The sequence below is a fragment of the Arachis duranensis genome, chromosome 3 (assembly GCF_000817695.3).
Source record: "Arachis duranensis cultivar V14167 chromosome 3, aradu.V14167.gnm2.J7QH, whole genome shotgun sequence".
In the NCBI taxonomy this organism is placed as follows: domain Eukaryota; kingdom Viridiplantae; phylum Streptophyta; class Magnoliopsida; order Fabales; family Fabaceae; genus Arachis; species Arachis duranensis.
Window position 1 is genome coordinate 128358303 of NC_029774.3, and position 19293 is coordinate 128377595.

At 30.8% G+C, this 19293-nt stretch overlaps 1 protein-coding gene across 1 annotated transcript in view; it reads right to left on the minus strand.

The window, feature by feature from the left end:
* The window catches only part of LOC107481887 (ras-related protein RABA6a), a 3336-nt gene extending 1320 nt beyond the window's left edge, over window positions 1-2016 (minus strand). The window contains exon 1 of the mRNA XM_016102237.3: window positions 1610-2016. Coding sequence (XP_015957723.1) covers window positions 1610-1827 — 218 coding nt within the window. The 5' untranslated portion in view covers window positions 1828-2016. The remainder of the gene's footprint in view (window positions 1-1609) is intronic.
* Between the last annotated feature and the right edge of the window lie 17277 nt (window positions 2017-19293).

The following is a 19293-nucleotide window of genomic DNA, read 5'->3' on the forward strand; positions in this document are numbered from 1 at the left end:
TGAGAGTAGAGTGACCGCCACTCTTGAGTTCAATTATATATGCATGTCAATCCCATCAATTTATGATCATGATGCGGTCGTTTTAACTCTTCTATAAGCAGATTGCTTAGCTTATTTGAGATGAAGAAGACAATAGGGTGGAGGAGAGAGTTTTGCTTTCTCCTTACGAAGATGCTGCAAGTGAAAGAAGGGTAAATTGGGAGATTTTGCGCATATAATGTTAGAAAGACAAAAAAAAAAGAGTTAAAATTTATCTTATTTAATATTTATTAATTATTATAATTAATTGACAATAATTAATATATATTAAATAAAGTAAATTTTGATTAATTTTAATTATTTTTTTAATTAAATATTTTTCTATAGAAAAATAGTGAAACTCTTTATTTACGGAATGGGATGACAAAGAAAAAGAAAGATTCATTTGCATTATTCTTCAGAATATTATTAAATTTCTTTTAGTGTAAAATATTATTTTTTTATTATTTATCATAATAACAAAAAAAAATATACACAAAATTTATGTATGTAATTTTTGTTTTAGGGAATAAAAAAAAGGGTCATCCTAGCTAGTGAAACGTAAAATATGAATTATGAAATATGAAATATGAAACGTGGACTGTGAGTTCTTCAATCAAAAGATATTTCTCTTTTTAAGTTGGAAATAACCAAAGTAAAAACATGAAAATTAAAGGAGGGTGGATGAAATTAGTAAATTACGATGAGGAAAAACGCCTCTTCGATTGTTGAAAGCTATGCACTATGCAGCATTCGTTTTCGTGAATATTGCAGTAGGGTTTAAAATATTCGTTTTAAAACTTTAAAAGGGAAATTTTTTTTAAAATAAACAATTAAATTGGTTTGTGGAAGTTTATGAGAATTACATAGTAATTTTTTTTTTCGTTTTAAGTGATTAATTCGTGTTATTATAATAATAATTTTTTGAACTTAATTATTGTTAATAAATTTAAAAAAATATATTTGTCAATGCGCAAATAAAAAAATTCAGAAACTCCCAACGAATAAAATTAATTTAATAATTAAAATATCGAATCTAAAATTTATTGAAAATTTACTCTTACTTTTACTTTAATTTCCTTGTAATTTCTTTCTATAATGCAAGCTATTATGTACTCAACTGGCATTTGGCAGCTAGCCTCTTCAAATGACTAAGCACAAATTTACGGATACCCACGGGTCGGAAGTTAATGATTAATTTCTTATTTTGTCTGAGTGCATCTTTAATAGAAGAAATCCAACCTAAACTATACTATAAGTCTATAACCCTTAAAAAACTTAAATAACAATTACTTGTGCTAGTCACGGACGAACAATAATACACGGTTAGAAATGCTTAATTTATTTTTGTTTTTCTCTAAACCTGTTATTCTTCTCTAAGTCCATTAGATCAGTAAATAACAGGAAACACCAGCTACTACTGATGATTGATGAAATCCAAGTTGTATAGATGTTCCCTTAATTTGATGGTGTATTGAAACAGAGAGATATATTGTTGCAGCTTAATACTGATCTATATAAACTCAAAACAGGGCTTATGCATTTCGTTCGACATTAGAATACTAACAAATAAGGAAGGAAAACATGTTACCGTTCTTGGCCGGCAGTGTCCCATATCTGTGCTTTGATGAGTTTGTCTGCAATTTTGATGTTGCGGTAAGCAAATTCGACTCCTATAGTGGGCTTTGAATCAAACCGGAATTCATCTTTTGCAAACCTTGATAGCAGATTTGATTTCCCAACCCCTGAGTCCCCAATCAGAACAGCTTTGAACAGATAATCACACTCCTCATCAAATGCATCAGCCATATATCTATCTTGTTAATTAACCTCTCCACCTGCTTTCACTTTCACCCTTCTATCTATCTATCTATGTATATGCCTATATGGGAAATTCTAAAGGAACAAACCTAGTGACTAGTGAGGAGGTGGAAATAAAACCAAATCGAAAATAAGAATTGTTAGCTATGAAAGGAGAAAGCTACAGGATGCAAGGTCATGATCACACTTATGTAATGTTATAATTAATTAAGATTACGAAACTGGGAGGGGCCAAGACGCAATCCTTTCTTTGGATGGTATTATTATTATTATTATTATTATTATTATTTACTTATACAGTTACACTTGAATGATTACTAGTCCTTGATACTGTCTCGTGGATGGATCATGGATCCGTCTTTAGCAATGTGGGAAGAGCCTGCCTGCCATAATACATGCTTGCCCTCTTCTCCAAACAAGGTCCAATGGTGTTCTTCCACATGTCCCCCACCATTTTTTAAACAGAAATATAACTATTAGAATTTATTATTTTTATTTATTCGTTAACATCCAATATTTAAAAGTATGAAATAAAGTTCTGTTTGATTGATATATAGGATAAGATATAAATACAAAAATACAAACATTAAAGACATAGATATAAAATATTTGTGTTTTTGTATTGTATTAGATAAAAATAATGAACAAGGCACACAAATATTTAAAAAATATTGAATTATCTTTCATTCAATCACAAATTCAACCATCACCACTATACACCTATCACTCCAAATACTATATGTCATCACCACTAAATTTTTATTTCTTCTAATATTTTTTGTTTCGTTCAATATCATTTTAAATTATCATTCAAATATTAAATATACAATTTTTTTTAAAATAAAAAATTAAAACCCAAAATTTATCAAAGATTAATCAAAATTCACATAAATAAAAACTAAATGTGCAATTTAAAAAAAACACAGAAAATCAGAGCCCAAAAGAGGAGAGAAAGAAGAAGATGATTGCAAAGAAGAAGCAAAAACCTAGAAGAAGAAGATAGTAGAAAAGAGAACGACGACAAATAAAGACGGAAAGACATTTAGAAGGTGGATCTTGGATATGAAAGGTGTGGAGGAGAGACAAAATAGATTTGGAAGAAGGGGAGTGTGGTGAGGCAACCTCGACAACGACGATGAAGCAGAATGCAGAGGAATGTGCGTCCATAAATAGGTAGAGTAATGCGACGATAAACGATAAATCGGACGCTACGTTAGAGAGAGAGGAAGAGACGACAATTGAGTTTCTATTGGTGAGAGTTGAGGAAGGCAGAAAAATGAGGATTGTGACAAGTGAAAATGGAAGAGGTGGTTGTAGAATTTGAAAGAGGAAGATAAAAAATAAAGGTTTAAAGAGATAAGAGAACAAATTTTAGAAATTAAAAAATAAATTAGTGTCTCCTAAATTATGTTTTAGTGTCTCATTAAATTAGAAATACATAAATTTATTATCTCCGTATCCATTCATATCTTTTTGTATTTTTTAAAAATCTGTGTTTTATTAAATTAAACAACAGATATGTATCATTATGTCTATATTTCAATGAGACATAAATATCAATCAAACTTTACTTAAAATATATTATTAAATTATTAGATTAAGTGATGTAAAAAATAATACATTTTTTATGGCTATTAATTTTTTTTAATTTGGAAAATGGACACTTTCATGCTTACGTGCCCATTTGCCATTGGCCTCTCGCTACCTTTTAGTATGTTCACATCATTCAATAGTCAATACTCGCTGCCATTGGCTCGCGGTTAAAAAATTTGCTTAAGTAGGGTAATGATTCCAAATTATCTTTCACTTAAGAAAAAAAAAATATAGGTTTACATGTGATCATGTATGTTTGCGGTTGGATGCAATTGCCATAATCATATTTAATTATTTATTTACAACGGGTTTGCCATTAAATTAAAGCTCAAGATGTCAGGGTTAATAATAAACAATCATTGTAGATCACTTGATTGCTGTATATGCCTCTTTGGAGTTTGGTAAATCGGATATAGGAAATTTTATATACTTTTCAAAAAATATATGCTGAGTTAGAAGTGATTATTGGTAAATATATGATGATAAATATTTATTGAGTTAAAAGTTTAAATTTAATTTAATGTGTGTTAGTAGTGCAGGTTTAATATTTTATCTTTCAGTTTAAATTTATGTTGTTTTAGCAAATTACCAATACATTAAATTGAGGTTTCAGTCCAAATGTTTATGAAGACAAATCAGAACAAAAAACATAAAGAAAGAAAGTTTTGCTATTTGCCAAAAGAAAGAAAAAAAAAAGGAACATTTGGTATCATTGTGAAGAATGAAGAATAGTTTGAACACTATTAAGAACACAAAGGCAGCAAAGGATCAAATAAATTCAAAAGTTGGGATAACAAATACAACATGCAAAGAACAGCAGAGAAATAGTAGAACAAATTTAAAAGAGCAGAGGTGGTGGAACTAGGGGTGTCAAAATTTTTCGAGGCACGGGAATTTTCACAGAAACTGTCCCGAATAGAGACTCGATGGTGGAAAAATTTTTTCGTGGGGATGAAGATGGGGAGTAAAATTTTTTTGAGACAAGTGCGGGAATTCCCGCCCCATTCCCGATAATTTCCCAAATTCTTGAATTTACTTAAGTACCCTTACTTTATTTCTAACATAAGGGATTTTTTAGTAATTTCACATAATAAAAACTCGAACCCTACCTTATTCAATGTGTTTACTCCTCTTCTACTACTTCAATTCTTTGTTATTATGCCGTCTCCACTCCCTAAGTCCCAACTCTCCACTTTGTTCAAAACTCCCATCACCATACGTCCATACTCTATACCCCCTCACCAGTCGCCACTCGCCAGCCGCCACTCCTGCGCCGTCACCGACTCACCGTCACAGCTTCACCGCGTCGTTCTCTCTCTTCAGGCGCGACATTCTTCCCCTCTCCGTTCTCCCCTCTCAGTCGTTGCATTCCACTGCTCCGCCATCTCTTTGCTGCTCATCGACGCTGCAGCAGCCACCGGTTGCCCACTTGCCCCTCTTCTAGTGCCCTTCCTCCTTCCCATCACTTGACTTCTGGTTTGATTTTCTCTTCTTCTATGTATCTGAAGCAACTAGATATATAGGGCTTATAATTATGAAATAGTTAGGGTTTGATTTTGTTAATTATGATTTATGTGCTTTTGAGTTGCTGGATTTGTTTAAGATTTTGATAATTTCTTGTTAATAACTCTGATTCTATGCTTCTGAGTTGCTGGATTTGTTTAGGGTTAAGTTAACTTCTTGTTAATAACTCTGATTATGTGCTTCTGAGTTGCTGGGTTCAAATTTGCTTGTTTTGCTTAGTTCAAATTCAGTTATTTTGTGATTCTGAATTGATTTTTGATTTTCTGTACTTATTTTGCTTGTTTTGAAATTCTGTTAATAATACTGAGTCTGAGTTATTGGGTTTGTTTACTTATTTTGTTAATCTGAGTTGCTAATTTTGAGTTGATTTTGTGATTTAATTTATTAATAATTTTGATTCTGTGATTTTGAGCTGTTAGGACTATGAGATTGATATGGGAGATTTAGAAGTTAAGGAAGGATAAGAAGAAAGTGATGATGACAACAAGGAAAGATTTGGAAAATGATTCTTATTCGAAAGATGAAGAAAATTATTATCATGATTCTCACACTACAATAATTCCGGCAGATAGCGGCGTTATTTTATAAAACCGCCGCAAAATGACCACCTGCGATGCATATAGCGGCGGTTAGGAGTTGGGACTGCATAAATCAAAGTTATATTCTGAATTTATAATGTTCAAATAAAGTTCTAGCGAGCATAAATCAAAGTTACTCCTCTTTGAAGTTATGCCTTACTAAACCTAAATCAAGAAACTCTAAAAATACATAAACATGTAAAATTGCGACCCAAATCATTAAATTAAGGAATCAACGTAATCCTTATAATAAAAGATCAAAATTTCTCTTCAACATCGTATTGACCTGGCGAAAAATACTCTGTCAAGAATTTATGGGCTTCACGTTTTACAGGATTTGATATTCTATCTCTATACCATGACTTTTTGTTTAGATTAAGGCACCTTTTCTTAACATGTATATCATCTTCTCTTTGTTGATCTTCTAAAGTGTCATTGTCTTCGTCCGGAAGCTTATTAAGATCAAACTGCTTCGATCTGTCAATTCAAACAGAGGAGATATCATCTAAATTGTCTTCTGAATCAGACTCTTCCCCATCTAGACTGTCAGGGACTATTTCTCCAGAATATTCAGGTAATACTGAAAATATCAACATGCATACAACAAAAAAAAGTATACCCAGAAGAAACTGAGAACTCTCAAGTCATTAGATACTGACTTAGAAAAATACGGACAACAATATGCTAAGATAATTTTAAAACTAAACATAAATTATCGACAATTACCATTTCCTTTGTTGGTAGTTTGTGCAAATTTCTTACACAGAAGCTCTGTAGAGAATGTTGTACTTGTACAGGATGATGAAAAGTCCTCAGTTTTTATTTGTCCTATTTTACTGTCATGTTATGTTCGCTAATATTTTTAAAACGTAACACTATTGGAATTGATATTGAATATTAGATATCAAGATTATCAAAACTGCAATATTAAGAACAACAACAACTGAAACAACATTAAAGATTTAACATAAACTAACTTTTGATGAAAAAACCCGTTGAAAGAAACGAAAAATCTGCTTTTACTCATGAAAATTCACAATACAATAAATACTTAACTACAAATCAAATATACACCAAGTTTTTTGTAACTAAAGAAAACAATGTACAACGTTGAATTTATTTAACTTATTTCATGACACAAAGATCCTTTTTAAATTACGTTAAAATTCTTCAAATAAGCATTACGCAACATCATCGATATTATCTGAAACATTTTCTATGGGGTCTTATATATCATCCTCCCTTGTTAACTGTAAATCTCCATGTCACCTTCCGCTAAATGTTCAACCCTAGCTATGGAGAAAAATCAACTTCAGCTTCTTCGTTCTCTTCTCCCATATCATACAAATCTCGTGATTTCACAAGAACCACAACACTCAATTCCTTAACTATTTCATCATCTACATAGTATACAAGCTGAGCTTCTGAGGCTAATATGTATGGTTCATCTTCTTCTCGAACACCAGTGTGTATCGGACGAGAGAAATTAACGTTGGTAAGCTCCAAATGGTCTTGTTTGATGCCTCTACTGGTAGTGGTATCAGACCAAACACATTTGAACAATGCCACTATGAAAAATAGATGTGGCATAAGAGATTAGGACATGCTAACATGTTCCAAATCATTAAGCTTGTTAAAAGATGCTTTGTAAGAGGTCTTCTTAACATTAGTTTGATAAAAATATCACATGTAATGTTTGTCAAATGGGTAAATAAACAAAAACTTCTTTCAAATCCAAAGAAGATGTCTTTACTAAGAAATAATTGAAATTGTTGCATCTTGACCTATTTAGACTAACTAGGACTCGGTCTTGAAGGAAAAGGCTATGGAATAGTTATTTTGGATGATTATACTAGGTTTGGTTGGGTGTTCTTCCTAACTCATAAGCATGAAATATTTTATGTTTTTGAAAAATTCAGTAAAAAAAATTCAAAATAAAATAGATCTAAAAATTAGTTTAATTAAAAGTGATCATGGTAAAGAGTTTGAAAATTGACATTTTGAATCTTTTTGTGATAAATAAGGCATATCACACAACTTCTCTTGTCATAAACTACCATAACAAAATAGGATTATGGAAAGGAGAAATACAAGTTTACAAGAAATAGCTATAGCTATGTTGTGTGAATGTGATGTTCCCAAATTCTTATGGGCTGAAGTTGTAAATATAGCTTGTTACGTTTTAAAGCAAACTCTCATAAGAAAGTTTTTAAAGAGAACACCCTATAAACTTTGGAAATGACACTCTCCTAATCTCAAGTATTTTCGTGTGTTTGGTTGCAAGTGTTTTATACTGAACATAAAAAAAATAGAAAAATTTGATCGTAAAACACATGAAGGTATTTTTCTTAGTTATTTCACAAATAACAAGGCCTATAGAATCTATAACAAGAACTCTAAAACTGTTGAGGAGACTATACATGTCACATTCTATGAATCTAACATTATTCCTAGTGTTTGCATTGATGAAAGTCCAGAAATTGAAATTGAAGTGACCAAGACTGCTGAGTTAGAACATTCAAACTCAAACTCACAAGAAGCAGCACCTAAAAGCACTGAGAATGACAATTCTGCAAGAGAAAATTTGCAATTATCTCCTGTCATATATAGCTAAAAAAGGTCAAGAGAATGAAAATTTGCAAAAGGTAAAGAGAATGAAAATTTCTGAAAAACTATCAGAGAAATTCATAATTGGTGATCTCTCAAAAAATATGACAATAAGATCATCCTTAAAAAGAGCCAAATCAAATAATATAGCTCTCATCTTAAAATTAAACCTCAAAATATCCAAGAAGATCTTGTAGATCCATCTTGGATTTTGGCTATGGAGGAGAAATTACACTAATTTAAAAAGAATAAAGTCTAGACCCTTGTGCCTGATTCGAATGGAAAGAAAGTCACGGGTACAAAATGGATCTTCAGAAATAAATTGGGTGAAGATAAAATCATTGTCCAAAATAAAACAAGATTAGTTGCTCAAGGTTATAATCAAGGGGAGGGTATTGATTTTGATGAATCATTTGCACCTGTAGTTCGAATGGAGGCTATCAGATTGCTCTTAACCTATGCAGCTCATTGTGGCTTCAAACTATTCCAAATGGACGTAAAGTGTACATTTCTAAATGGAATAATAGATAGAGAGGTCTATGTGGCTCAACCTCCTGAATTTGAAAATAAAAACTTTTTAAATTATATTTTCAAACTAACTAAAGTCTTGTAAGGTTTGAGACAAGCTCCTAGAGCTTGGTATGAGAGGCTTAGCTCATTTTTATTGAAAAATACTTTTTAAAGAAGAGCCACTGATACCACACTATTTATTAGAAATTCCAATGATCATTTTATTCTTATGCAAGTGTATGTCGATGATATCATTTTTAGTTCTGCTAACGAAGATTTATGTGCAGATTTTGCTAAGTTTATGACTAGTGAATTTGACATGAACATGATGGGAGAACTCATTTTCTTTCTAGGGTTGCAAATTAAGCAAACTGCAGAGGACATCTTTGTTCATCAAAAAAAAGTATGCCAAAGAACTTGTCAAGAAGTCTGGACTGGACTGTGCTAAACCTATGGAAACTCCTATGCATCCAAACTTCAAGCTAAACAAAGATGAACATGCTAGAGATGTAGATGAAACAAGATATAGAGGAATGATTGATTCCTTAATGTATCTTACTTTCTCAAGTCCTGATATCATTCAAAGTGTTGGTGTGTGCTCAAGATTCCAACGCTCAAGATTCCAATCAAAGCCTTAGGAATCTCATCTCTTAGCAGTGAAAAGAATCATCTAATATATACTTGGTACCACTAATTATGGTTTATGATATCGCAAAACTGATTCCTTTTAATTAGTGGGTTATTGTGATGCATATTTTGTTGGAAATAAAATTGATAGAAGAAGCACTAATGGCATTTGTTACTTTCTTGAAAAATCTCTTAATGTATGGTCAAGCAATAAGCAAGCAACCATTGCTTTGTCCATTGTCGAAGCTAAGTACATTGCAGCCTCTTCATGTTGCTCTCAATTATTGTTGTTAAAAACTCAGTTGGCTGATTACAAGTTGAATGCTTCTAATATTCCATTATTTTGTGACAATATGAGTGCTATAAATCTTTCAAAAAATTATGTTCTTCACTCTAGAACAAAGCACACTGAAGTTAAATTTCACTCTATAAGAGAACATGTGCAAAATAGAAATTTAAACATTCAATTTGTTAAATCAGAACATCAACTAGCCGATATTTTTTCTAAACTATTGATTGAAGAGAGATTCTACAAATTACACACTGTATTAGATATTATTGATTCATCAAATTTCTCTTGACCTTTCTGATGATCTGGTTGAGTGTTTTATCTCACAGGTCGATATGAGATAATTTTAGGCAGATGATGAGTGGACTTCGTTATTTAAGTTGTCACTACTTGGAACCCTTGTGAACATATCAGATTTTGCGGACTACTTGTGTTTGTTTCTCTATTCTTGAATAAGCCATATGTATTTGATTTTATTGGGCCTACTTTGGACTTGTATTAAAAAAAAGCACTTGCTTTCATTATTATTTTTTTAAATGCATTTTCTAAAATATGGTTCATTTGGTTACAGCTGTAAAAATCAATTCTTTTCAAAATTTTCAATATTTTTAAGCTGAGACCTTTGTACTATTCTAGGCCTATATTAATGCACCACTACATGCACCGTTTCACTCATACCTCTCTCCATTCATACTCCCCACTCTTCTCTTTCTGCAACTGACCAGTGATCTATAAGAATGGCTCGCAAGAAGAGAGTCGTTCGTAAAGGTACTCATAGTGGTGCTCAAACTTTTCATTCTGCTCTCTCCACTACCATTTTCATCAACTCATGTTCATCCCCCTCTCCAAACAACTCTCTTTCATCTTTTCCTCCTAACAGTGATCCTAAAGGAATGGCTTGCACCAAAACCACTGCTCGTCACCCTAGAGTGGCTTCTAGACCAACTTCATCTCAGCCAAGTTTCTCTCGTGGCAAACGGCCCATTAGCAAGGAAGAAGAAGAGCTCCATCCCTCTCCTACTCACCCTAGTCACGGTACAATCAATGATTTTCAACTTCTTCCTGTTTCTGAACCAAAGTTTCCAAATCTCATTGCCTACAAATCTTTTTATGATGATTTTCCAAAAGTTTCCTATGATTTCCGTCATTACAACTCCTTCATAAACCACATATTTTTCTGCAAAGACATTATTGATCGATTTATCTGTCCTCCTAAACTTGTCAATCTTGATGATCTTCGTCAAAATGGTCTAAACTTTATGTCTATATTTGCTTTTCAAAGATGGATTCCCATCCTCTTTATTCGTGAAAATGTCTACCCTGATCTTATGAGACGGTTCTATAGTAACATGTCCAACAAAGAAAAAAGGATTGCTTCATTTACTTCAAAGTCCTAGATTACCAGGAAAAGGCAATCAATGTGTCCTATTTTGAAGCCCTAGGGGCTGTCTGTGTCAATATTCCTCTTCTTGAAGACAAGTCACTTGGTCCATTTCGTGCTCAGTTGCACAGAATTGTGAATCACATTATTCTGCCTCTTTTCAACGTGTTTCATTCTACGATACACTGGTTATGTTTGCTCTTCTATCTAAAATTTCTATTTCATTTGCTTATCTTTTGTTAAGGCACATGCATGAATGTGTTCGTTCGAAAAATACTTTACCTTATACCATACTGCTCACTAAAATTTTTTAATATTATAATGTTTATTTTGGGACTAAAATTTCTAGAGAGTTTAATTCTTACATAAAAGAGGGTGGTGCAGTAAAAAGAATAGCAAGCAAGCGTCGAAGCGCTGATGAGGAGACTGAAGATCCAAAATAGAGCAATGTTCCCCTGGTTCCAAAATCAGACTCTGCCAAAATCCGAATCTTAACTAGTATCATGAAGGATGTGCTTCAAGAGTTTGTGAATCTAACTGATCTTCTCATTAGCTTTGGGGATGAAAGAAAAAGAGCTGACGGGATGGAAGAAACGACACTCAAAAAGACCAAAGGCTACATTCACATTCTCAGAAATTATGTTGAGGTTGGTTCCAACACTACTGACAGTGAGGATGATGATGCCTCAGATGACTCTAACTCTGATGCCTAGATTATCTCATATCTGATCTAGCCATTTCAAACTATCTCTAACTTCGTTTAGAGACTTGTTGGGCTTTCTTCATTTTGCTTATATTGGATGACTACATGCACCTTAATACTTTGCATTGACTACCATTTATGACTGCTATTGCTGTGACTCTAACACTCTTTTGCAGGTTCTTTGTTTTTCCTCCTTGATGACAAAAGGGAGAGAAAAATAAAAAGAGACTAAGGCTTTAAATGTTTAATACATATTTTGTCTTATGTGTTCATGAGTTCATTTTCTTGCTACATCCATTAAATATTTGCTTTGTAATATTGTTGTTATGCTACATTGCTATGTCACTAGTTATTGACTGTTTTGAGTATTCTCCATTCTGAGGGGAAGTCATGATTAAAGGGAGAGCAATGTTGACATGGAGGGGAACACTACTCATTCACATACAATTCGGATGATCATCAAAGAGAAGTATTCTCAACTCATTTAAATTAAATTTTAAATTTATTTTATCCTCTTTTATCATGTCTGTCATTAATGAAAAAAATGTTGAGTTAGAAGTGATTATTGGCACATATATGATGACAAATATTTATTAGATTAAAAGTCCAAACTTGGTTTAATGGGTGTGTTAGTGGTACAAGTCTAGTACTTTATCTCTCAGTCCAAATTTATGTTGTTTCAACAAATCACCAATACACCAAATTGAGGCTTCAGCCCAAATACCTATGAAGACAAATTAGAACCAAAAACATAAAGAAAGAAGGTTATGCTATTTGCCAAAAGAAAAAAGAAAGAGCAAGAAGGACATTTGGCATCATCGTAGAGAATGAGGGACAACTAGGACACTATCAAGGACATAAAGATAGCAAAAGATCAAAGAAATTTAGAAGTTGGGAGAGCAAATACAACATGCAAAGAATAGCAGAAAAACAGTGGAACAAATTCAAAAGAGCAGAGGCGGTGGAGCAGCTCCTCAAACAGCAGAGTTAGTGGACCAAAATGAAAAAGAACTGCATGCCAAGGAAAACAGCAGCAACGGACAGAATGAGCAAGAAAAATGAAGAGACAATGAAACAATTTGAAGGGAGAGACTCATACTATAAAGCTAGTCTCACATCAACATTTGAAAATAAGAAAAAATATAGTAATACTTGAGTATCATCTTATACACTTGAGCTGAAATATTTTCTTATGGCTATCTAATATTATCTTTCTGTAATTGAGAAAAAGACTATTCCTGGTGAGCAAAAAATTGAAAAAGCCATGAGAGAAAATAGGCAAGAGAGAAGAAGCATAGAAAAGCCAAAAGAATTTTCTATGTAATTATTTTAGTTGAACTAAGGTTTAGTTTTCCTTACCAAGTTGAGACCGTACTTGATGGTGGTTAGGCTTGAGTAGAAGTTAGTGGTTGATACTAGATGCATTAGGTTGTAATTCATTGGTATTGGTATATGTAATCAGTTTGATTTTAGTGAAAATTTCACCATGGTTATGATGGAAACTGGATGTAGATTTTATGGCACTAAAAAACCGAACGAGGATATATACTAACCTCATTCTCTTCTTCTCTTCTCTGTTTATTTCTAGTTTTAAAGACAAAAAAAATTCTCTTGTATAATCAACTTTTGCAAAAAATAAAGTAAAAGAACCGCATTTCTAAATTTAACTTGATTCAAATTCCCTTCTCAAATTCTAGTAGTACCATGAGTATATATTAACATTTTCTTTTTCATAAATAAAAGAGTTATTGTGTTTGTAGCTTGTACTTTAGTTTTTAAAAGTTAGATATGAATAGTTTTTAAGGTTAGTTTTATAAAATAAATTTAAGAAAAAAATAAAATAATTTTATATATTAANTATTTTTTATTTTATTAAATATAGCTACTATAATTTCAAAAAAAATAAAAAAAATAAGTGACTTCTGAAAGGCAAGTCAAGAATAGCAATACCAAGCTCAAAGATGAGACTCACCTAAGGTTAAATTATTGTTTGACAAACTTAACAGGTTATTCTATTTTGTATTTTCTGGATTCAAACTTAAATAAAGAAAGTCAGTACAGGATTAAATGGTTTAAGAATATTTGGATTATTAAATGATCCCATAATAAAATATATTTTTAAAATTTTTTAATAACTGTTAAATAATTTTTATTTAATTTTAATTGCATTTTAAAATTATCAAATCCTATGCCAAAAAACACAACACAATTTTCTGTCATAATAAATGTCTATGTCACTTGCAATTTACCTTATAATTTATAGACCTGATGATTCAAAGATTCAATTTTAAAGAATTCAAATTCATTTCTCGTGATAGAGATTAAATATTATTTAACCATTAAACTATGTTTTAATTGGATTAGCATGAAATTTTTGCACGAAAATTTTCACCCACTAAAAATTTAATTGCTTTACCATAATTTGAAATTGTGACCTGAAATAACCAAAAACTAAGGTTTTTTTTAATTTAAATAAGAAATCTCCTATTTACAAGTTATTTTGCTTAATTTTTATTTAACGTCGATATAGTGTTGATTAAATTTGTATCAAGAATCTCAATTTAAAAAGTAGATACAATTTTTCTATAAAAATAAGTTTTACTCGAAAATTATCGCATTGAAAATAATTTTGCAAGCAATAAAGTAATAAGAGTCTTGAACAAATAACAATGAAATTCTATAAATTAGCGTTAAACTAAAAGAACTTTTAGAGAATGCCACTAAAATATTTTAAGATATATAAGAATGCAAATTAATTAACAAACTTAGATAAAAGAACATTAAATAAAGAATAAAAATAAATTGAAAAAAATACATAAATAAATAATGAAAATAAAATGATTTCAGAGTTTACACCCTCACATATACTAGTACTCTATAACATTCCTTTATGCCAATCATAAAGAGATTTAGTGTAATCTGACATATGAAAGTCTATTTAAAAATTTTTGACTCTCTTGTTTATACAGAAGAAACATGCGTGGATGGTTGTTAATCTCTTATCCATGTTTTTGTTCTCTAAATTTATCCACCAACATTCTTACTGTATTTTGATAGTCAAGTAATATCCTTCACATTCATCTCTATTAACAATTAATCTCTTTTCTATTTGTTATTTACATTTTGATTAGTTTTAACTTATGCATTTTCTTTCCACTAAGATTATACTTAATCGACCATAAAGTACCGAATTTACAATGTTTTTAGTGAAAAAATTTAAACTCTTATTTTTGCTAATAATACTATTTATGCATAATTTTTTTTCAAAAACAGGAAAATTCGAACTCATAACTTTTGGGTATGAAAAAAATTATACCATTTGATTTATAATTTATGGACCCATTTATACAGAAATTACAAGTGAAAATTCAAAAAAATGAGATTTATTTATCAAATCACAAATGTTCAAGGATTTCTGACACCAATGTTGCTTTCATTCATTTTTAAGCAAATGGTAATGAGATTTTATTTTAAGTATTTTTAGGAAAGAATTTTTAAATATTGAATGATTTAAAATATCATGATTGTATTAATTATTTTTTATAAATCAAATATCTATAATAATAATAATAATAAATATAAAATTAGTCAAATTAGTAAAATAATAAGTATTTAATATTTAAATTTCAATAAAAAGGTTTTAGATTTAATGTTTCTTTTTTTGTTGTTATTCTAACCATTTTATTGAGTAGAATATAAAACTTTATACCTAACAGAAAAAATATAATCTAATTTTTTTAAGAAACGAATAATTTATACTGAAATAAAAATTTTGAACGAAAAAATTAATAACATCAGTGAAATTGATTCATACATTGTTAGTTTCACACATTTTCAAGAGGTTGTATTTTCAAAAATAAAATTACATTTCCCTTGCATTCACTTGCAAACTTCTGGTAAATGCTATTCTATTTTGGCTGGTACTATTAACAAAGATAAGAGTTCAAATTTTTTTTATATTTTTACTGCTATAATCATAAAAAAATATTGTAATTTAATTTTTATATTTTGTGTCTATTAAAATATTATTAAATATATAAATTAATAAATTTTTGTATGATGATGTATACTAGTTAATAAAAAAAATATTTAAATAAAAAAAAACTTAAACTAAGTGAACAATTTATTAACAAAATCATTATTAGAGTTTTTTCTCTGGACAGCTGAGTACATTTGGACCATTCTCGCAAATCAGGCCCAAAAGCTTTTGGATTTGATAACAAATGATAACAAATTTAAAGATTGTTTTGGTTTTGGTGATAAAGGTAGTCAAATTATACTAGATGTTATAAAGGGTTAGAGGACCAAAAAAACAAAAGAAAATTACACTAAAATAGAAATATTTCTAAGGAAAGAACACTGCCTCTAATTCTGAAAATAGAATAAGATAAGATATTAAGAACGAGACACAAATAATAGAGACACAAAAATTAGTATTTTTATATTTTATTTGACGATAGAGTAGAATAAATTATAAAATTCAAATTTATTTCATTTTTTTATTCAAAAAATCTTAAAAAAATATAATAATAAAAAATATCATTATAAAAAATTAATAAAAAATAAAAATAAAAATAAAAAATAAGTTATAACTTTAATTGTGTATGCCTCATCTGCTAAATATAATTTTATACTTCTGTATCCTTATTTTAGTATTGTGCACAAATTTGGACAAAGATTTAGATGAAGTGGTGACATGCTCCTAAATTCAAAAACCGTGGGTAATCAATTTATTGGGATCAGAAAAAAGAAGGGGAGGGAATAGTATGGTGGCAAACAGGCCGAAACTCGTTGGGTCAGCCTGTGTAACCGTCAAAAAAGGGGTTGGCCTGAAAATTTGAGACCGCTAAATTTAAAAAGTCTGCCTAACTTACATAGCCTAATCCATGACTTTAGCGGGCTTTGACGGGAACAGGATGGGCTTCTCCGGCGGGCCAAATGTTTTTTTGTGGCGGCCATTTTTAACAAATTTTTATGATGCTATTGATCCATAAGAGGATGAAGATTTTTTTTCAAAGTCAAATAATTCTATTCATGAAATAAAAGAAACATATAGGTGTCCATATATGGGACAAGAAAAAGAAACGGGAGACTTCCAATACTTTACTATAGAGGTAACATCATATAATAATCTAATAAGAGAAATAAAAAAAAGTAAAGAGCTCATCAATTAGGAATTGGGGATTTGTTGAAACTCCTTCTGCAGCTTCAAAGACGTCGATATTATCTCTTTCACACTAGTTGATACATTATCAAAGATGAACCTGTTCTAGCTTTTCATAAGGACCAGCTTAAAATCACCATCATCATCCTTTGAGATGAGCTATTGGGTCGGGTACGTAAGATCCAATTCTCAAGTTCCACTCAATATAAAATCAGAGTCTTCGGTGTCCCTTCTAGCATCCGGTAAATCCATTTTTGACCAGATCTTTTTTGATTTCTCACAATGAAAGATACAATGATTGATTGTTTTTAGAAATTGTAAGAATCTTCAGCAGGTGGATTGAATCGATGGGATGCGATGATAAGACTTTTGTAGTACTGGAAGCTTTTCATGAAAGTCCTTCCAAAGAAAAAAAATCTTAATCTTTGTTGGAATTTTCAGCTTTCACCTCGCCACAAATGTCATTATCTCATAATTTCTGGGCAAAATTCAATGAGAGGATGCGAGAACCGATAAACCACATGGTACCCAGTACTTACTTCATACAAACCACTTTTATTAAGGACCAATAAATTTTATCTTCTCCACTCCCAATTGTTGTTCCTTGCACATGCTGACTAGTCCCCTAAAAAAAATACTTTTAATTAGAGTTTGATTCCATAGACTATTAGAAAGTATTAAGTCCTTGACCATCAATAGTGGGTTGATTTTGCAGATTAAAAATTTTATATGGAGGGACAACAAAAGGATGTGGAGGAGCAAGCCAATGATCGCTTAAGATTCGGATACTGGACTCATCATCAACTCGCAAAACCAGATCCTTTTCAACAACCTTACGCCCTTCTAATATGCTATGCCACCCCACGAAGGTACTGTTCTGATCTCTACATTCATTATAGAGTAGTATCGAAAATATTGACCTTTGAGGAGTCTAGATAGAAGTGATTGTAGTTGAGAGACAACTTTCCAATATTGTTTTGCTAATAGCACCAAATTCTGAGCCCCTAGATCCTTAAAACCTAATCCACCTTCTAATTTTGGTCTTGTCATAGTATCCCAACTAACTCATGCCATTTTTTGCTCTGTACTTTTTTTACCACACCAAAATTGGAAGAGTATGTGAATCTACCTAATTAAAGTGTCAAGAAGACGAAAACATGATAATGAATAAATTAGGATAGCCTCCCCAATAGCTTTGATTAGAACATGCCTGCCTGTAGAGGAGAGAAAATTCTTTTTCCACCCTTAAACTCGTTTCCTCACCTTGTCCTTAATTTCTCAAAAGGTAGCCTTCTTTTATTTTTAGATTGTAGATGAAAGACCCAAATATTTATCATGTGCACCAATATAAGCAATTTCAAATTTCCGAGCCAATAGTAATCGAGCAGCAAGAGAAATATTATTACTAAAGAATAAGTTGATTTATACAAATTAACTTTTGGGTCATTGAACTCTTCGTATGATTGAAGAAGATTGAGAATATTTTCACAATTATTTTTTGACGCTTTGTAAAAAAGGATTGAGTCATCTACAAACAATAAATGATTAATAGTATAACATCTTCGGTTGATCTGAATAAACCATTTTGCTCTGCCTTGTTTAGCAAAAAGGATAATCCTTCTCCACAAAAAAGAAAAAGGTAGGGAGATAGAGGATCTCTTTGACGGATATCTCTATTTGGTTTTAAAAAATCAAAAGGTTGACCTTCAACAACGACAAAATAAGAAATGTAGTCACCACCTCCTTTGTCCAACTAATCCACCTAGATTCAAATCCCATCCTCCAAAATGAATCAAAGAAAATGCTATTCAACAAGCTTTACTCATATCCAATTTAATATTCATTTCAGTCGATAGGTCCTTCTTCTTTGTCTTTAGATAGTGCATACATTCATTAGTAACTAGGGCATTGCCTGAATCAATCTACCCTTAATGATGGCACTTTGATTAGGGTTGATTAGCAAAGTCATAAATTTCTGTTACCGATGGACTAGTACTTTAGAAATAATCTTATGAGGAAAGGCTTATGGATCTAACCTCTGTCATATCTTTTACATCATAAATTTTAGGAATGAGACAGGTTTGTGTATTTTGTCATATCCCAATTAATTCTGTGTCATACAAGAAGATGAAGTTGATAATTAAAGATGTTCTAAGTTATATTTTAGATTATATTTTATGTTTAATTTAATTATAAATTTAAAGATGTTTAATTATATGTTTTGATTTTTGAATAATGTTTGTTTCGTTTTGGACAATATGAATTTTATTATTTTGTTTGAAAACACTTAGTTTATGATTATGTTTATTACATATTTATAATTATAAAGATTTTAATGTTTGTGAATTTAAAATTTATAATTTTTTTATGTTTTTAAAAATTAGGTTTAATTATTCTGTTGGTCCCTATAGTTTCGTAAAATTTTCAATTAGGTCCTTATACATTTTTTCCTTTTAATTGGGTCCCTATACGTTAATT